Source organism: Mastigoproctus giganteus, chromosome 8, assembly GCF_048544385.1.
Source record: "Mastigoproctus giganteus isolate SK-2022 chromosome 8, ASM4854438v1, whole genome shotgun sequence".
Taxonomy (NCBI): domain Eukaryota; kingdom Metazoa; phylum Arthropoda; class Arachnida; order Uropygi; family Thelyphonidae; genus Mastigoproctus; species Mastigoproctus giganteus.
Genome location: NC_143582.1, coordinates 97631252 through 97653396, shown reverse-complemented (window position 1 = coordinate 97653396; position 22145 = coordinate 97631252). Strand labels below are relative to the sequence as shown.

The 22145-nt window shown below is 38.1% G+C and overlaps 1 protein-coding gene across 2 annotated transcripts in view; it reads right to left on the bottom strand.

The window, feature by feature from the left end:
- Positions 1 to 22145, bottom strand: part of LOC150081731 (acyl-CoA desaturase-like) — a 53950-nt gene that overhangs the window by 8356 nt on the left and 23449 nt on the right. The window contains exons 2-3 of one of the 2 annotated variants that reach the window (XM_090378833.1): positions 10069 to 10261; positions 7398 to 7528 (exon numbers count right to left, since the gene is read on the bottom strand). In XM_090378833.1, the coding sequence (XP_090234959.1) occupies positions 7398 to 7528; positions 10069 to 10255 (318 nt within the window). In that variant the 5' untranslated portion in view covers positions 10256 to 10261. The remainder of the gene's footprint in view (positions 1 to 7397; positions 7529 to 10068; positions 10262 to 22145) is intronic. The other variant, XM_090378834.1, reaches the window with a different exon arrangement.

The following is a 22145-nucleotide window of genomic DNA, read 5'->3' as shown; positions in this document are numbered from 1 at the left end:
TAGGTTTTTTTAAGAAACGGGACTTCACCTTTTTCTTGTAGGGCAATAATATCTGTGATATTATTAAAGTAGACGAGGTTCCTGTCCCAAAATAAGGTTTAGAAATCTTTATTACAATATATAACAGATAAGGAAGTACTGCCACAAGGTCAGGGATTCAGAGCGGAAGTGAGAGGAAATATATAAAAAAAAAAATCGCGTGTATACCCGGTAAGCACGAAAGATGTTTTATGTGTAAACATCTTTAACGACACCTACTAAATTTCGAAAAGCTAGAACCGAAATCATGAATGATGCAATTTATGCTCACGCCCGCTACTTGCCTGCTGCTTACTCTACCGAATCAACGTTTGGAAGAGGTTAGGCCAATAGCCTAATTACCCATTTGATTGTAGGCATTTGTTGAATTGTACGATTGCAACAATACAAGTATTTGCATTGTTACAATCATACTATCATGTCAGATCATGTTACTCTGTCATGCTCTGTCGCAAATTACAGATGCAACGCTAACGAGATCTGCAAGAAACGTACCTTAATTTTAGGGCCCGAAATTTGAAAAAAAATGTATTATATAAAGTTATTGAACTCAAGTTTTATTCATCATAAAATTCATACAACTCCTCATCACTGTCAAAACTTCCATCCATTAGCTTGTCCTCATCTGTGTCTGATGACGAATCACTGTCTTCATATATTGCCTCGTCCTCAGTTCCATCTATGGCATTTGAAATGCCACACTTCTTAAATGACTTGAGAACCATCTCAATCTTGATATTATCCCAGGATCTTTTCACCCAGGTACAAACTTCTCCTATAGTTGGTTTCTTCACTCTTCCTTCCAGTGTCAAATTGTCCCCAGAAGACTTCATCCATTGGTTCCATTCGTCTCTCATGGCAGCTTTGAAGGGTTTGTTAATGCTGACATAAAGTGGTTGGAGCTGGGATGTCAAGCCTCCAGGTATGACGGCAAGTTTTGTTTTTTGCTCTGCAACAATCTTCTTTGTGTTTTTGTTATGTGTGCCCTGAACTGATCAAGCACCAGTAGGGCAGGTTTGCATAAAAGCCCACCTGGTCTCCTGCTCCAAACTTTCTCAAACTATCAAACTCATCCTGATCCATCCAACCCTTGTCATGGAAGTGGACAATCACTCCTCGAGGAATGTCTTCTTTTGGCATTGTTTTGCGTTTGAAAATCAGCATAGGAGGCAGCTTGGTTCCGTCGGCACAACAAGCTAGAACAACTGTATAATGGCTCTTTTCATGTCCACTTATCTTCACAGTTACAGTTTTCACCAGGCGTCTCCGTAGCCAGGTGGGAAGGAGCAGCAGTGCGTAGCACACCGTTCTTGATTAGACCGGGGTTCGAGCCCGTCACTACCAAATACGGAGGATGAGGAAAGGTCAAGGGAATGACCACCGCATATTCCCGGAGCAATATGGCCTTAGTTGCTAATGCTCCTAAAAACCAAATAACAAACAATAAACAAAACAAAACAGTTTTCACCCCCTTCTTATCAACAGTTCTGTTACTTGGGACATGAAATTGAAGGGGGACTTCGTCCATATTTGCAATCTGTCCCAACTCAAACTGATGTGTCTTCAGACATTGAATGACAAAACGATGAAATTCAAGGACCTGCTCATAGCTTTCAGGCATCTTTTGGGCAAGTCTGGTGCGTGTACGCATGCTTAATCCATTCCGTTTCATGAACCTGAAGCACCAATTGTGTCTTCCTTTGAAATCAGTAACTTATTTTTCATCAGCAATTCTTCTTGCCTCATGCTGAACCATCTTTGTGGTTCAGCATGAGGCAAGAAGCAATTCCCTCTCTAAATTAGGCCTTCTTTTGCCGTGGCGTTTTCAGTAGGGTTTCTTCTTCCCTTAGCGAGTCCCGGATTGTTTTCTCAGTTGCAGGAGGACCAAACTTACGTTCAGAAGCACGATTTCCATTCACTTTTGCAAACTGAATCACTTTTAACTTGAATTCAGTACTGTACGAAAATCATTTCTGAGCCATTTCTGGGCAGAACGTGGCAAAATGTAACCTAATATACCGGTATCAAGTGCGAAACAATGAGCGCAAAGACAACAAGCGCCAAAAAGCGGGAAATGCAAATAAAAAAATCTACAACCACTGTATAAGACGTGCCCAGTTTTTAGACCCCAATTTTTTCGAAAAAGAGTACGTCTTATACATGGGGAAATACGGGTATGTAAGACGATGTGTCAAGACAACGACGACGGTGACCCTGACGAAGCATGTGGTAATGACCTGCATAGCCTTGTAACGCGACTTTTACCTTGTAAAGAAGACCCCTTTCGAGACTTTTACAATCATCCAAACAGCGAGATGAATGAGAATCTAAAGCTCGCCACGCCCAACTCACTCAGCGCAATTGTAAAGAAACGCGACTTGATGACCAAGGAGGACTTCTGCAACTTAATGAGAATGACCAGTGACAAGCAAAAGATTCTACGCATGCATATAATTTGGAGTCTCTTATCTCCCAATCGCGAACCGATTCAAATATTCTTGACTGGCCCAGCTGGTTGCAGAAAAGTGTTTACGATTCGCCTCTTGATGTAAATATACAGCCGATTCAGTAATACAGGCGGGTACTGTAACCCCTACATTACATGCGCTTCAACTGGTAAGGCTGAAGCGCACGATCTTGGATATGGTCAGAGCTGGATTATGCTATCTCTCAGCACATCCAAGATATCCGTTTTTCTGCCACGGGTGGCAATAGTTAGCCCAAAGCAACCTAAGTGATATGCTCCGAATCATAAACGTTTTTCCGCAACCAGCTGATTTATGCCAGCTCTGATCACGTCCCATGATCTTTTGCTTTCATGATCCTTTGCTTTAAATGCTTTATTTTACTTTAAATTTTTCAGGATATCCATTTCTCTGGTTACCAAAAGGTTTCTGTCACGGGTGGCAATGGTTAGCCCAAAGCCACCTAAGTTATATTCCCCGAATCTTAAAAGTTTTTCCGCATCCAGCTACAACATCTTTTGCGCGACCCCCCCCCCCGACTCCGTTTTTCTTCGTTATGAAACGGAAATGACGTTGTTTCCGCGTCGCAAAATCGTGACAAATTGATTTTACTACCGTCCGATATTTAGTAGGTGCCACTAAAGATGTTTAAACATAAATGCTATTAACATATATTATAGTAAAATGACTATGAGAAACAGAACTTAATTACAATCAGATACACACTGAAGTGTAAACGAAAAATAGCCATTAAATTAAATTATTTATCATGGCAATCAAAAAGGTTAGATAATCATATATATATATGATTTAGCTTGAATCATTCTTTCTCTCTATTATCACTTATTCTCAAAAATCTCAATGCTCTTCTCGTTTAGATATTCCCATTTTTAGTTTCGAAAACAAATGTTCTCAATTTTTTTTCTCCATCCAAATAGATAGATAAAAAAAAAAAAAAATTCGAGTACTGTATATATATCTCGTGTTCCATCCTTCCAATATTTCTCGTCGAATAGGGAGTGGCGTGATGTGATTTGTCTGAAGCTCGCTCGACAAAACTTCCTACACATTCTGACTAGTGTAAATAGTGCTGGGAGGTTTTTCATCTTTTTTTTCTGTATTGGCAGTCAGACAGAAGGAGATAGCGTGATTTATGAATCATATCAAGCTAAAGTCGGTCACCATGGCAACTACGGTACTTCTGTCGTCTTCGGTAACAGTGTTACGAAGAAGTCAGAGTAACGAAATTAAAGAAAGAATCGATACCATGCACGTGACCGGCCTCCATGTCTCTTCTCGCCTTTTATTTTTCTTTAAAAAAAAAAAAAAAACTGCTGCAGGCGCAATGGTGTTTTGTGTTCAATAAAGTCTGGGAGGAACAAAGGACTAAACTACACTAATTCAAAGACGCCAGTGGGTGGCGTTGAGGTCTGATAAGCGAATTCTGTAATATCATCCTCGCGATGCCAAAGATTTTTATTTGTAACCATCTTTGAGTGGGAAGTCTGTTTAAATGGATATGTGGGTGTTATCGATTTAATATTTTATGCAATTAGTCCAGTTGTACAGTGCTTGCTCGTTATACAGTATTCTATATATTTTACAAATGATTTCTCTCAGGAAAACTATTTTCCAAATTGAATAGTACACATGAAAATTTCTTTCCTTTCCTTATTCTTACTACACCGAGCACGTTTGTCTGATTAGTAAGAGAATGTTCTGTGTTAATCTGCCTCGGTTTGCACTATTTTTGAATCGATGAAAAAAATTCTTGGTCTCATTATTCGAACTTCAAAGGATTCAAACCCTGGCATTTTATGAAGCAATAAATATACACCCTGGGCTTTTGCAGTTCTTCTCTGTTCAATGAGTTTAAAAATGGCTTCCTGATCAATCATTTTTGTGTGCTTTTTGCACTTTGCAACAATGCTTTTTGTATTTTCACACATTTCCTCAGGCAGCAAATCGTCATCTGGTTCTAATAGAATTTAAAATAATAGAGCTTAAAAAATTTATATATACGTTATATTTATTTATTAATATATGCGCTTTATTTATTAATATATGGGTTTTATTTATTTATATACAGTATGCTTATTTATATACAGTATTCACTATATTTATTTATAAATATAACATTATATTTATTTATTCCTATTTATCTGGACTGTTCAGTTTGAGTACTTCTTGAAGTGCAAGTGTGTTTTACGAGCATTATTGAATTGCTCGTAAAAGTAAAATTATTCTGGACTTGTTAGTTTCAAAGGTGCATCAGCAACTTTAGAAGTCATATTGAGTCACTGCGTATTATTAATAATTAAATTAAATTTTCTATTTATATTCCGGGACAGACATAGATAAGTTTACAAGATAACAATAATTTAAGAATATCACCGTGCTTAGCAGTCATGTAGGCTGACTATAGTAGACTGAAATGTACTACGGTGTCCTTCTCGTTTGACTACTCGGTTACAGCTTATGTCTACGGGTTCACGGGCCGGTTTTATTGATATTCGAGCCGAAAAATTCCGGAATAAATGAAAGGAAAACACAATTTTCCCTGTGACACAACAGCTACACCGCCTGAGATTGGTTAACGACAGCCCCGATTGAAAACGTCTTTTGGAATTCTTGCAGTCTCTGACGGGATAAAGTGGCGATCCTAAAATTTTCAAAAGATGGGGAGGCAGGCTAAACAGCGATCCGATGAACAGTAAACAAGTGGCGAAATCGCCATGCTGTGTTCGACTACTGGCTGTTTTGTACTAAATAAAATTGTGGGAATTTTTATGTGTACCGAGTATTGCTTTATATTACTCATTTTCACATCGATAGCTCCTGTACGAAACGGTGATAAGGTGAATGAACGTACTTTCCACTTTTTTTTCCGATATATTTAATAATGGAGGCTATTATAAACTTGGTTCATGCTCCTGCTGGAATACACTAGGCTAGGGACAAAGGTTCTCAACCTTTAGACGACTAGGAAAACAGGGCGGACCTACCTTAAGCATATTCATAACATTCTAAGTATTTAATCCATATTTATTTCACACAAAACTAAGCGTAAAACTTCAATTAAAGAAAAAATGGGCATTGAATATGATTATTCAATCAGGTTTCTCGTAACCTCGTATGCTTGGTCAATACCAATATTTATTATAATAAATTACATAATACTGTACATAACGCTTAACATTCGGTTTATGAGTACAGACTCATGCCTATAAGAACTATTACTGGAGCTGAAAAACATCAACTGGGACGTCATCAGTTTATGCGAGATTCGAAGAAAAGGTGACGATTTGGTCAAGCTAGGGGATGCACATTGTCCGTACTACCAAGGAACATACAATGGACGGTGTGGTGAATGGGTTTCTGATCAACAAAAGACTAACAGATTTAACCATAAAAGTAGAAAGAATTGCTTCCTGTGCTATTAAGCTAAATAGTCACTATTTTCTTCAAGTTAGAGATATAGCCAGAAGTAGCCAGAAGCGACCATCGACTGATGGTCGCTTCTGGCTACTTCTGATTGCAAAAATACTTCTGATACTACAAAAATGATTGCAAGAAAGAACGAAAGAAGATTGACACCAACCAACTATTGAAAAAACTTCGAACTAGAGCTGTCCAATCGCTTTTGTGTGCTGCAAGACTTTCCTGACCCAGATATTTCAACTGATAATGACAAAGTCGTTGAAACTATTGTAAACACTACCTATGCCTTGCACCTAGAGTAAAACTAGAAAAACCAACCAGAGTATCCAAAGAAACAATTGCCATGATGAAAAAGAGAGAGACGAGAAATGAAGAAAAGTGGTAACATAAGAAACCCGGTAATATTTAGAAATGAGCAAGACGATAAGTAAGCTCATAAAAGAAGAAATGCGCAAGTTCAATTTTGATCTCATCAGAAGAATATCAAGGGCTAAAGAAAGCAAAACGAAAAACGATCGTCACCCTTCCACACTGCAGAAATAGCCAGAATTTGAATCCATCCAAAGACGGAGCAATTTTTCCATTCTTTTTTCACATCGTGGCTAAATGAGTCAGTCTACCTGTGGCGGGGAGTAGATAGGTTTTCCTCCAGGAATTGGAAAGACTGCCTAACTTACCATGGAATACACTCAGTATACAGAAAAAAGTGTATGAAAATGGATATCAAAAGTACATAATATACTTTACGCAAAATTTCTGTAGGAATTTGAGGATCGCCTGGGAAACTCTTGAGCACTTTCAGTATAGAAAAGAAAATTCGATCTGAATTGGGCTAAAGACGTAAACGTTATCCAGTAAATGTCCAGTAATATTATTACAAAACTCTTAAGGTCTGGAAAACAGTGAAAATCTAAGCATTTAAATATGCGAGGAGTGAAATGCCTCCGATGTTTAGCAGTACTTCCTGTACTCTTCTTCAGTAATAAAATAGCTGTTCTTATTGCGCCGCGAAGTCGCACTTTTTTACACATTTTGGTTATTAATTTCTATGTTATATTTTTAATAAATTGATCTGAAGGAATTCCTTGTTTATCGACTTCTTATTTCTACAATTTTATTTGTTTGTTCACCACAGAACTTTCACTAGTGGGGTACCTCTAATTAAATACAGTGTATAAGTGAAATCAGCATGCTGTTTTGATCACACAGTGGTCATCAAAAACAATCTCTGTGGCTTATGAAGCACGTATTAATACTTTAAATTTGAATAAAGAACGTTAGAGCTTACTAAGTTGCAGTAATTTACGTGAAAACGACAAGGTAGTTGTCAGAACAGGACAACTACCTAGAGGTACTTTTGCAGCGCAATAATAAGAAAGAAACTTAATTTCTCATAGCACTATACATGTTACTTTATACGATATGGAATGCTAATATAACAGTTTCACTTACCTGACAAGCAAGGCAGTTAAAGATTACTAGGACTAGACGAAGCGGCCATCTTGCTTTATAGGACCGATGTGACCAGAGTCTGTGCGCTCCTGCTGTTACTCCGAGTCCATTGCATATACCCAACACGACTCCTGTGAAAGAAGCATTGATATTGTATAGCATTTATTTTGCTATCGTCTATCATTAACCTTTAAATCTTTTTCAAAAACTGACTAAATATAATGTAGAAGATTGTAATGGTTTTAGCACCCCAATGACACTCAACAGAAAGGTCCATTGTCGTTGCTTCTTAATTTACCAGATAGTTGAATAAATCACTGTAATCATTCCTGTTTCAATTTAAATTATTCTCAGGGCCTGCTACCGCGGTGCAAGAATTCGCAAGATGTAAGGGACCATGAAGACAGGGTTTACGGGCCCATCCCAACAATATTTTTATAAATATTATGGAAAAACTAGCAGATACTAACGGTGGCTATTATTTAAATATTTTTAAAAAATTAAAAATAATTAAAATGATAAAAGAATTAATTGAGCACAGAAGCCTTCAAAATGGCTGTTTACTTGTGTTAAATTAATTATTTTAATTAATTATTTTGTAAATGTAAAAAGAAGGGAAGGTGAATTTTTAATTAAGAACCAAATTTATAAATTAAGTATAAAGTTATAGATGATTAAATTGCTTGTTTTGATATACTACCTTTTTTTTTTTTTGTAGTTTAGGTTTGTTCAATATTACTTAGAATGTACATTACCCTCTTTTTATATTTGCATAGAGTCCCAAAAATTCTGGCTACGCCGCTCATTATTGTAATCTTATATAACCAGATGTGGGAAACAACCGGTGGCGCCTGACCCTAAATATATGCCAGTATTGTAATCTTATATTTATAAATTGCATTATTAACGGAACTATATTTAAACTTACCATTTCAAATCACGTTGGGCTTTGTTTTTTTGCCCTAAGCGTTGAATGGAGAAAAAGGTGGAGAAGATTAATTGGGTTTTCCTAATAAATGCAAAGTGAGTATTGACATACTTGGGTGCTCTGACGAAAGGAAATGGCGGTACAATTTTTCATGTCACGCTATTCGGATGCGGATGAGCGAATCTCACCGATAACTGTTATTTTCAGTTATATTACTAGAAGAATCAGCTGAATTTGAAAACAGATATCATAAATCTTTAAATCTTTTTCAAAAACTGACTAAATATAATGTAGAAAATTGTAATGGTTTTAGCACCCCAGTGACACTCAACCAGAAAGGTCCATTGTCGTTGCTTATACCGATTTTCAGTTGGTATAGGCCGTTGAAACAATCTTCATAAATTTACTTCATACAGAGCTTATGAATTCATATATCAATATATCTTTTAGTTTCCCTTTAAATTCATTTATCAATATGTATTTTATTTCAGTAATTTTGTGAAATTAATTTCGATGTATATTTTCTAAAGTTAATCCTTAACTTTTCTAAAGTAGTTCTGCTAATTTAAGTTCTTGTTTTCTGGTAACTTGGGTAGCTTAATTTTAACTTCACTAGTGGATAACTTTTGGTGTAAGTTCAATTTATGTAGTACTTTGTTAATTAATTAAGTTTTGCAATATATCGTAAATTTAAATTTCTTAATCTTTATTAAGTTCAGATTTTATCTAAATAATGGCTGTTACAAGATCCATTTACAATACAAAGTCCAAGGACATTACAACCAAGGACATTTGTATTGTAATGTCCTTGGACTTTGTATTGTAAATGGATCTTGTAACAGCCATTATTTAGATAAAATCTGAACTTAATATTTATATGACCTATGACGGAAAGAAATGCCTGTGAGTCACGACTTCATGGATTGCATGGTTTGTGGCATGTATTCTAAGGTAGCTCTAGTAGACAAACCAAGCTCAGCTGACGATTCTTTAATTTTAACAGACGTAAGGAGTGTACCGAAGCCGAACTCAAATTAGAACCTGGTGCATTAAGAGAAGAATTTGAGTCACTGAAGGAACGAATGCTTGCCATAGAAACAAATGTAATTGGGAGTTACATTCGTTTCTAGGACAAGGGACTTCTTCAGGGACTCGAGTATCTCGTAACCTGCCAAGTGATGCACCCCTACTCCGAGTCCCAGAAAAGAATAGTCAGGTGCATACTGCTCTCGTTGAAGGAGATTTCGTTTTATTTGGAGTCTTGTTGTTAGAGTAACGGGTAATACTTTTTGTAATAAAGATAGGTGGACCAGAACCAGGGTGTGTTGTTAGCTGGGAGCAACACTAACGATGTTTCCAACAGATTATCAGATTTTAAGGGGGTTAGAAGAGCATTATTATTCATGTGGGGATTGCCGGTGCCCATGATCAGGGTAGTAAACTACATCTATATATATATTGAACAATCCTAGCCCCATACCGGAGGTGCAGTACGTTACCCACTGAATCAATCCCGCAGGGTTAACATTTTGGCTTAATGCTGGCGATTATCATTCTGTGGAGATCATAGGGATTAAAGAGATTTACAATATTTATCTAATAAAAATAAAGAATTAGCCCTGAATACATGGCTATAGGTATAACCTTTTAAACAACGAATTTTCGTTAATTCGTTGTTTCAAGTCATTCGAACAAAGCAATAAAATTATATTTCAGTTCTGTGTTCGAATTAGTATAACTTACCATAGAACCACGAAAACAGACAGGCCCTTGTAATGGCTAGGTATAATCCATAAACAGCTCCAAGGTGAATAAAAGCGAATATGGCAACGTTTCTCCACACTATCTGTAACGGGGGCTGTGGCGTAGGTGGATTGTCCGTTGTGACAGTCTCAGAGATTGTTGTGGTTGCTGCCGAACGAGGTCCCATTCTAGTCTGCAAAAACAATAACGCCAGCATTATTTTTTTTTTATAACAGAATATTTTGTTTGTTTGAATGAAAAGGAAGAAACGAAAATGTTTTGAATCGCATAACCTTTTGTTTCTATTGAGGCAAAAACAACGACAAAAAAGCAGGATTATAATTTCAGTCAAATGGGAAAATCGTTGGTTCCCTGTCCCCATTCGACGTGAAATTTCCTATGCATTAAATTTTCTCAGAATTCAGACTCGTATTATAATATACGCTGTCTTCCACCGTGTGTTCGAGACAAGCGTTGAAGTAACTCTAACGAAAAACATCTGGTTAAAAAAAGAAAAGCTTAATATCGTGGATAACCTTCCTCAGCTTAAATGATATCATTAAATTAGTCTTGCTACGCCTACTATAGCATGTTATTACCGCTCCATCCGATAATGTGATCATAGCTATTTTGCATTCGTATGTTTATTAATAAGCCGCTAATAATAAAACAAAAAGACTGAATAACCCTCTTGCGTAATGTTATCAGTAGTTCTGAACACAAAATTCAACCTGAAATTTATAATAACTTATATACAGGTAAAAATTAATTAACCATTCTCCGATAAACCTCTAAAACACCATATAATTATAAATGATAATTATCAATGTAAAGATAAAATTGACATTGATAAGACGTCGTGGTTGCTGCTGTAGGATCATATGATTCAAGGTACATGTCACTGTTTTATTTATTGGATGAAAAACAATAAAAAGTAGAAAAGAAGAATGTGCATACGTATAGAGAGACAATTCAAGATCCAGGTTAAGGCGTCCAAGGCCTGCCGAAGATAGAATTTGCCAGCTCAATGAGCTGGAACTCTGTAGAATTACGAACTGCACAAGAAACTAAAGAAGCTAGCATAAGTAGAGGCATATGATGCAAAAAAAAACTTTCCATTTCACCCACCCATTCATTTCAGTTGTTTCTCTAGTTCTCTTTCTCTGCTCAACGACAGATGAAAGTCTGTTCCAGCAATCAACACATATATTCCAGCACATATATTCTACAACTGTCTTTTCTCAGTTTGAATTTATGTCCCCTCAGGCGATTAATCTGGGCAAGAGGAAGAATTCCATCAGCATTGAGCTTGCTCAAACCATTCAAGGCCTTATACACCTCAATCAGATCACCTCGCAGGTGCCTAGTCTCCAGACACTGCAGTTTGCAGAACTTAAGCCTTTCTTCGTAAGAGCAACCCTTTGTTCCATTCACCATCTCGTCGATTCTCTGTACTCGTTCCAGCAGCACTACATCCTTCTTAAAATTAGGTCTCCCGAACCTGTACGCAGTACTCAAGGTGTGGCCTGACCATTACCTTATATAAGGGGTTAATCACTTCCTCATCACTGATAGAAAAATTCCTGTAAATCATTGACAAGACACCATGAGCTACCTTATAGACTGTCTGCACTGCTCAGAAAACTTAATTTCTGACCGCACAATTGACCCCTCCCCCAAGGTCTTTTTCATTCTCTACCACCCTGAGTGTACTACCACACAGTTCATATGTTACTCTGGGGTTACTGCTACCCATTTGCAGTACTTTGCATTTGTTATTGTTAAACTTCAGTTGCCACTTCTCAGCCATCTGCTCAACTTTTCTAGATCCTGTTGCAGTAGAGTACTGTCATTAGTAACCTGACAACGTATCGTCTGCAAATTCGGACATTAAGCCTGATATACCTTCATCAGCATAATTAATAAATACAGAAAACAACAGTGGACCCAATGTGTTCTTCTAGAATCATGAATTAGTACAAGGAAGTTTTTTTTTATGTAAACCCCAATCACGAGAGGTATTAGAACCTATAGTACTTAGTACCGTACTTGGGTTGGAGGTTGAAAAGACGAAAGAAGATATTTGTTGACATTGGACTTTAACTTCTGTAGACTGTAATTGTCAGGAAATACGTATGAAGGAAGGTTGTTCCAGAAAACGGCAGTTGAATGAATAAACGAGGAAGATGAAAAGTTGGTTCTGAGAGTTTGAAGTTGGACAGTAAATGGATGTTGGCTGGTGGCAGCACATGTTCGGACTGTTTTGAAAGAAAGAGCGGGAATTAGAGAAGCCAATTCAGAAGAACAGCGTCCGTGGAAGTATCTGTAGAAGAGGCATGCAGCAGAAACAGTACGTCTATGAGACAGCGAGTGGAGAGACTCTGTTAGAGATGAATCATTAATTAACCTAACTGCCCTCTTCTGAATGGAATCAAGAAGCCTGAGAGAGGTTTTGGGGACACAATCCCTGATCTGGAAACAATGTTCCATGGTGGTGTGGATTTGCGATTTGCACAGAGTGAACAACTGTTTGGAAGAAAAGTAACGCCGAGAGCGAAAGAGAAAACCAAGTTTTTAGATGCAGAGGAAACAATATTTGTGATGTGCTTGTGACAAGAGAGATTAGATGTCAGTGTAATCCCCAAAAGAGATATATCATTTTGCCTAGAAATCGGAGTATCACCAAAGATAAGCATAGGAGCAGAAGAATGCTTTTTGCGAGATATAAGACAAGACTCAGTTTTAGAAGGATTGAAATCAATTAAGTTGTCTTTGCCCCACTGGAGAAATTTAAGTGTAATATATGACAAAATTATATAAGTATTTCCTCCTCCGTTCCATAAAATAAAATTGCAATAACAAATTACAGAAATCTCTATTTTTTTCCTTTTCCTTCGGTAATAGACTTAATATTTGCGTTACGATTTCGCAGAATTTTATTTTTAACCTTGATTCTCAACGTTATATTTGGACACCCAGAAGAAAGAAAAAGGAAATTATCTTTCCTGAAAATGATTTCTCTTCAGAATTCCAGGATTAACCGAGAAGGGTAATTACCCTTCTTGGTTCAAATAAGTGGTTAACTTTGGAAAGAAGAATACAGTTTACAATTCGTGCTTTATTACCTTTTCTGAGAAAAATTCAGTAGAAAAAGAACTCTTTATTATATACAGAAAGCACATTGCTGTATACAACTCCCTTCACGGCTACAAGCCAGGGGTTTACATAAAAGAAATCACACAACATAATAAACACACACAAAAAAAAAAAAAAAAACATTATGACTCCTGAAAAGTTTGAACACTGTGATGATGGATTCAAGGCAGTGATGAATAGGTCTTCGGGAGCAGGTTCTAATGTCCTCTGACGAGGTCCTGGGAAGGAAGTCGACCGAGTACTTTCTGCCTATATTCGTTGTCGACTGCGAATTTGTAGAGGTCGCCGGCCAAGGACTGTATGTCTTGCAGCATTTGCACGGGTAGGAACCGATCAGTTAGCTTTAACCGGTTTGGAATGGCCTGTAGGATTGGATCCCGGTCCCAAGCCCTAAGGCTTGGGACCGGGATCCAATGGAAATTTCGGGGAAGGGAAATTTTGGACCGGGCCATATGGAAATTTCGGGGAAGCCGAAATTTCCATATGGCCCACTTCAGTAGCCAAAACTGCCCCGCGAAAATCCGTCTAAGATGGGTCGTAGCAGTTGAAGTCCAGACTTCGGCGCCATAAGAGTATGACCGGATAAACACGTCTTAATATATCTGCACCCAACAGCCTTGTCATGGATGTGCATTTGTTGTTGTTTAATCATCCACCAGAGTCGGCAGAACTTAATTTGCAAGTGGTCTGTGTGCGGTAGAAAGGAAAGCTTTTGATCAAAAATAAAAAATAACTCCCAGATCTGTATGTTGTTGGACGGCAGAAATCGAGCATCCTCTTAAAATGGGTTGTACTATTGTTGGGCTCCGTTTGAGAGAGAAAGTCAACAGTTTTGACTTCTCGGGATTGAAAGTCCGAAACCGGAGAGGAAGGCCTCAAGATTCCGGATTTTCTGAAGGATTAAGGTATTGATGTATTCAGCAGTGTCTCCAGGGCTGATGGGAGTAAACAGTTTTATGTCATCGGCAAAGGTGAGGATATCAGTTCAGCCTGTCACAAATGGCACGAAATCGGCTGAGAACAAGATTCCGGACAGGACCACCTTGTGAGACTCCAGCTGTAATAGTCCTGGTATAGCGCTATCGCGAACAATAATGGTCCTGTTCTCCAGCATTGTCTGAATAAACCAGAGCACGTCTCCACCAATGAGGTAATACTCACGTAGTAGCCTTTCCGACGCGTGAACGGATACGGAATCAAATGCTGCCTGGACGTCGATATACGTAACGGTGATTTCCGAACGGTGCTCATATGCCTCAAGGATCTTGGTAGTGGTGGTGACTAGATTTGTACCAGTGGATCTGCGGTAGCTGTTGTGAAATAATTTGGATGGTTACTGTTCTTAGAAGAGATTTCTCAAAGAGCTTTAATAGGCATGATGCAGAGGAAATTGGACGGAAGTGACTGGGCTGAGAAGCAGAGCGTGTTTTCGGCAGCGGTCTTACTAGATAGACATGCCGCATAGGAGGAAAAAAAATTTTGATTAAAGATCTTGTTAAATAACGACAGGATAGGATCAACAACAAATGTACTGAGGCATTTCAGCATAAACTGAGGAATTCCGTCGGCACCTGATGCGGCCATAGGTGCTAAGCTATTCATTGCGTCGATCAGCTGGTATTTGGTGAGGTGAACTGAATTTAAGGGGTCTGTCGAAATCGGATTGATTGGAAATTCCATCGGTGTAATGGATTCTGGCTGAGCAGCGAACCTAGTTATATGGTCGAACCAACTGCTCATATTGAGTGAGTCAATGGCGTCCTCTGATTGGATTCTGCGGAAGGGCTTCCCCTTATTTATGGTATCCTCTAGGTGAAGTTTTATCGCCTCCCTCTTGTTCTGAATAAAAATCGCCCCAGCTCGGGTATAGGCAGTTGTATCCGAGGGTGAGCCGGAGTTTTTACACTTTTTGTGCAAATTATGTTTAACGTGGAAACTTTCAGAGACTTTTGGATTCCACCAGACCTTTGCATGCTCTGTGATGGTTAGTTTCTTCGTTGCAGCATAGAGAGAAACAGTGGCTATCCACCTTGTCATCAGGTCAATCCCGAGTTCGGGATGGCATTCCATGGGATTGCTTGAGCCGCATAAACACACTTTTCAGGATTAAGGTATTCGGGCGCTGTAATTGTTTTGGTTGTGACTTTCCTTCTTCCAGAAGTGATGGGCATTTCTATTTGCACAGAGAGAATGATGGGGTTATGACCAGACTGTATGTTGCTTGTAGGGTTTTGATTAGCCACACAATTTGCTGAAACGAACGGAAGGTCTAATGTGCTTTCGCCCCTCATGGGTGGTGTGCTAACCAGTTTGAGACCTAATATACCTAGACACCTAGACGCTGACTCAGTCTCCTCTTGAGGTTTTCCTGAGTATTCGGGAGATTGAAATCCCCACACACAACGTGTTTCAGTGATGAATGGAGATGGTTAAGCAGCCAATTGAGGAGTCCATCAACTACTTGTGCGTCTGGAACCGGTGGGATCACAGATTATCGTTCAGTGAAGCTTGATGAAATTTCGGTACGCACTATTGCGAGCAATTTATTCAAGGCTGAAACAATCATTATAGAAGGACTCACCAAAGATTCAGATAATGAAATTTGGTTTTAAGAAAAAATCCTTACAGCACGACTTGAGTGAAGTGTCACATAATCATAAAGATTATGCGAAATATCGAAATTATTCGCTCACGAACGTGAGATAATTGAATAAAATTTAAATAATAAAAGTAATTAAAACAAACTGAAGTAATAATATGGATTTCCATAATACAGAAATGTCTATAAGGTGGATCGCAATCAACCGGTCGATCTTAAAATTATTTTTGATCGAAACGAAACACAAGGAAGTCTTATAAAATGAGTAATGTTCTATTGGAAAACTTGCTTCTACGTTTTTAAAATTGTATTATCTGTTTCAGTTTGCGTTTCTGTTTTATTTATTAAACGTGTTAATTTGTAATTAAAACTGTTATTCGTCTGCATTCTTTATTGGCTTTCAGTTCACGAAACTTTTGCAAAGAAATATAACAGATTGCAGCTGGTAATCATAAGAAGAGATAATTTTATATCTAAAATAGTAGCAAACCGTGCCATACTAGAAGTAATGCTACTAATGCTTCTTAACCTTTCTTAGTAAAACACATTCTGTGATCCAAAACTATCACGAAAGAATTGAATTGGTTCCCATAACGGAAAGATGATGCTATACTTTCTCCAATATTTTAAATTAATTCTATTTAAAAAAAAGAGGAATTTATTGCAGCTTCGCGTTTCTAATTTATTACAAAAAACGTTGGAATTTTCATATGCACGACTATGACAAACTTTTAACAGCTAAGTCTTAGTAAAGTAGGTGGCAGTACTAACGAAGAAAAGTCAAATTAATGGTACACAAGCTCTGTGGAAATGTGGGTTCACTGACCGATTGTCATGTTGGACGGGCTGGAAAGCCCTGGATGCTCGAGGAGGAACCACTCCCTGCTGATATCCCTAACTACAGTCGCGATTGAAGAGCAGTTTAGAAATTATTGCCGAAATTGACGGGACTCGTGCTCGGAACTCTCCAAATTAGTGGCAGATGGTGATGTATTATTAATTAATTAATTTTCTGTTTGTACTCCGGTACGACCACACGATCAGAGCAATTCACATGATAGGGAGAACAGAAGAAACACAGCACCGTATTTAGTAGTCACGGGCTTGAACCCCGGTCACTCAAGGCACGTGTACCTATGCACCCTCGCGTTTGACCACTCGGCTGCGGTATGCTACCGACTAAACTCTCACGGAATACTGGCAGTACTCTTGTAAAAAAAATGTGGGCATGGAGAACTTGAGATTTTGGTAGAGAAGAACACTCGACCGAGACGAGGGATTTTTCGATATCCCAACTTTCTTCGGTGGACATTGTTCAGAACGAATTTATCTTAAGAGACACTTCTACTCTGGTGTATCTATAATTCAAGATAATAACAAGCATAAGTAGAGAATCACCAAGGATTTTTTGCTACTGTGTCTGTGAAAAATTATATACATAAAATATTCATTTTATGCAGATAATTTGGAATGAAATTTATTTTCGTGAGAATTTTTTTACTGCACTGATTAATGTCAGATTTTGACTTTGACCTCATTGATATGCAGTTATTCTGGAGGGTCATGCTTTTTATTAACTCCCCTTTTGTTATATTGTGGCGGAATGTGTTATCAGAAATGTATCATATACAGTATACATCACATAATAAATGTAGATTATGATTATTTTTCGTTAGCTGTGAGGAATTTTAATAGCCGTAATGCTAATGATATTATTGATTTTGCATAACTGCCTTCTTCTACAGGAAATCGATTTTTTATTTTTATGTGAATTAATATTTCTGCTAACCTCTGATTTGGACGAGAATGTACCGAGAACGAGTCGAAAAGCTACTAAAAACAAAAGCCAAATCGGTGTCCGGATATACTGCTGTCGTACACATTGGCGCTAAAGACATTAAGAATAGATGTGCTGACTTACTTAACAAGTACAGGACAAAACTGGAAAAAAGTCGCAAGTTCGGGTTAAATTTGAAAGTGTCTGCAATTCTGTCCATATTTTGGGATTACATATTGAGGACCTTGTAAATTAATTCCGTCCTGGAGAGGTTATGCAAAGCTCACGAGGCAGAATTTTTGTCAGCGTGGTCGCTGCTTTTTAATAGGACAGGCTGATTCTAAATCGCTGGGATACACTTAAACATAAAGGGTGCAAGAATATTTGCTGATGATGTCGAGGCAATGTTAGGTGGGTTGGAAAACTGCTAGCTTGGGAGGGGAAATACACAGACTACTAGATTAACAGTAGCCGCAGACAGTGTCACCATTTCCTGCAGAGTATTTTTGCACCGCTTCTATTGGAACGAGCAGCAGCCTGGAAAGCAAGATACTAGAGATTTCGAGGATTGCTGGGATCACAGAACAAGTAAATATATGGGCGTTGTTAGGGTAACTAAGAGTAAGAACAGGTTCGTATACTTGTAGGTAAAATGCTAATCGCTTAAATCTGATGAATTTGCAGTGCCGGTCAAGACTTCAATGCGGACATTGTTGAGATATCAGAGACGTGGTGTCAATCAGATATAAGGAATGCAGAACTTGAATATGAGGAGAACAATGTGTACAGAAAAGACAGACAGGGTAGGAAGGGAGTTATGCTCTGAGTTAAGAAGCGCATAAAATCTGAGACAGTGCATCCAGGTGACACGGGTGGCCAGTGCAAGTGCAATATTGAGTTGGTTTGATATGACGTAAGCACTGGGAAAGCAAAAATCAGAGTAGGAGTGTGTTAGAGGCCTAATGACGCTGATGGGTACAACGAATAACTGTACAAAGAAATTGATTGGGCCAGCAAATCAGAATTTCTTATAGTGGGGTATTTTAAAATTCCAGAAATTGGCTGGAACTTATGGGTTTGGTGGGCACTCGCTCAGTAGCAAGGCATTTCTGGATTGATTTGATGACTGATTTCTAGAAGAGTATGTTAGAGAGGCAACAAGAGGGAGCAATATACTTATTCTGATTATCAGCAGTGATTATTCATGCATTAAGAATCTGCAGTTAAAAGAACCACTAGGTGGCAGTGATCACAGCGTATTAATGTGGGATTTACTATATGTAACTGCCATCAAGGCTAAAGGGAAGAGTTTTTGCTTCCATAAAGTGACTAGAGTGGTCTCTGACAGTTTTTAAATTCTATACAGTGGGAACAACTGACGATGTTACCATCAGCAAATTCTAAATGGGATGGGTTCAAGGAATTAATCATAGAAGCTACCAGGATTTTCATACCAACTAAGAAATACTCTTAAAAGTATGTATGTCAGATGAACTAATGAGACTCATGGCAGAGAAGAAAAATGCATGGGATGCATATGAACTATCAGGGGATACAGAAGTTTATGGTAGATATAAATTAGTCTGTAATCTAGTCACAAAGGAAATTAGATAAGCCAAGGCAAATTAGAGAAATATTTGGCAAAGAATGCAAAGAAAAACAACAAAGACTTCTTTACTTATGCAAACACTAGAAGGAAGCAGAGGAATCAGATTGGTCCACTATATATCGATGGTTGCTGATTCTGCTCAGGTTGCTGACAAACTGAATGGATTTAATTGCATCTGCATTCACACATGAGGAATTCTTTATGGAAGTGGATGACAGAAGTTAATCAAACTCTAACAGGGAGCTAAATGATTTTGTAATAGCTGAGAGGAAACTGTAAGAGAAATTGTTGAAGTTAAACATACGAAAGGCACCCGGAGTGATTGAGATCTATCCAGTTATATTAAGGGAGACAGAGAACGAATTAAGCAAAATCCTTAGCCACAATTATGAGAACGTGCTTGTATTTGGGAGTGGTCCCCGCGCGCGAACTGGATATGTGCTATGAAAAATATATACATTGTATATATTTTTCATAACCATGGACTCCAGTACACCAGGCCCATTCGTTACAATTGGATATGTGCTAATGCACATATCCATTCCCAATTCATAATGGAGGATCAAAAGGGTGACACGAGTAATTACAGACTTGTTAGTTTAATCTCCGTTCCAGGGAAAATAATGGAGTCACGGGTTAAAGAAAAATGCAAATCATCCAGACAAGACTGCAGTTACAGTTCAGACACAGCATGGGTTTGTTAAGAGAAAATCTTGTCTGACCAATTTTATTGGACACTACGATGCGGTCACAAAGAAACTAAATGCAAAAAAATAATTTCGATAGTATATATCATATTTGATATCGTATTTCTTGATATAGAGGCAGCTTTTGATAGTTTCCTTATCTGCCCTCGAAAATATTTTGGCAGTTTACTTCCGCATTGAAGGCAAACTGTTACAGATTATGAAGACCATTTTGAAGCCAAGGCACGTAACCGTACATCAAGAATTTCATGCGGAATACACCCTCACTTGGAGAATCCCTAGGGAGGTGTTTTATCAGCTTCGCTTTTCGCAGCCACCCTGGCACCTTTTCTATCGTCGCAGAATCATAGTTTTGTTTCTTATGCTGATGATATTAACTATTTTGTTGTCCTACCGTACGAGCCCTTGTGTCCGACGTTAATTCCCACGCCAAGGCTATTTTTTGTGAACTGCATTTATTTATATTTAGGTAAGATAGGTTTGTGGCTTAACTATGACAAGTCAGCACAATTGACAATAACTAATAAGAAAATAGAGAATAGAATTGAGTTATCTATTAATGGAGCACAGGTTAAGAAATTCTACACCTACACTGGCCTTGAAGTGACGTGGGATGAGGGACTTACCTTTAAAAGGCACTTTCAGATATTAAGACAGGAGATTATTGGGATTCGAAACCAGTAACTTGTGACCCAATACATCCAGAGGTCTATCCTTCCTGTTTCCCTATATGCTTCAATTATATTAGGATTCCTATATAAGGAAGTTTCTCAGCCAGGAATACTGGGTGCTCCGGTGGTTGAATAGGATTGACGGGAAGCCCTTTTCAATTTCTAAAGCCATTCTATATATAAACTTGAATATTGCTTCTTAGATTCAGATGTTCATCATGCGCAAACATCTTTACCCTTGCACAACTTCTGACTGGGAGTTTAGATGCCCCTCAAATTGGTAACCTTGTGGTCAGGCCACACCCTGGGGCTCTGCTCCACTACCGTCATAGTCTCCGAAGCGCTCTCCACAGAGGGATTAAGGTGGCTGTTGCCTGCGAATACTCTGGAAAACCTACTGGAAGCTCATAGTAGCGGACCTGTATACTATACTACAAATTTAATGAAGAGTAGATTTTTCATGTCTTTGGAAATTGCGCCTATGAACTCTTGATTATTTGTAATGATCGATTTTTGTGTCTTCAAAAGGCTCTGTAAGAACTGAGGAAATTCCTTTCTCCAGAAATTCTATGAGATTCATTCATAGTGTTATGACTGTTGCTTTGTGACTTTTTCTCTTTATGTATTTGTGTATTTATTTTATGTATTTTCTGATTTTAATTTTCTCTGTTGCTATCTAATTTGTTGTTGGATGTCTGTATGAGTCATATTCCTAGATATTGTCTGTATGGGGGTGTTAGATAAATAAACTAAAAGAACAATACAAAACAATTTATTTTCATCAAAAGAATTTGTTTACAATAAATGAATAATAATAATAATAATATACTTGGATTTCAAGAAAGCCGAAGTGAAGCAGTGGCATTAAGGTCAAGTGGCTGCTATGGATAAAGGGATGGTTAGGTGGGAGAAGACAGAGTGGTAATCAATAATGGACACTGCTGTTCGTAGACTAGTGTTATTGGTGAGTTCCCCAAAGTTCTGTGTTTGGCCTATTGTTGTTGTTTTCTATATTTTCAATGATATTGACGAAGGTGTATATCAGGCTTAATGTCCAAATTTGCAGACAATACGAAGGTTGGTAGGGTTGTTAATGATGGTACGCTACTACAACCGGATCTAGAAAAGTTGGATAAATGGACTGAGAGGTGGCAACTGAAGTTTAACATTGACCAATACAAAATACTGCGTATGGGTAGCAGTAATCCCAGGGTAAAGTGCCAGTGCGGTACTGCACTCAGTGTAAAATTAAAAAGACCTGGAGTAATTGTGCAGTCAAATATGAAGTTCTCTGAGCTGTGCCAAAAGGCTTCCAGAGAAGTTCATGGGGTCTTGTAAATGATATACAGGAATTTTGATAGCAGGGATTAGCAGGTGATTATCCCATTGTACAAGGCAATGGTTAGGCCAGAACTGGAATACTGCATACAGATGTGGAGGCCCCATTTTAGGAAGGATATAGATCCGCTGAAACAGGTACAGAGAAGGGCAACGAGACTAGTGACGAGAACAATGGATGCTCTTACCAAGAAAGTGTTCGCTTCTGCAAAATTGCAGA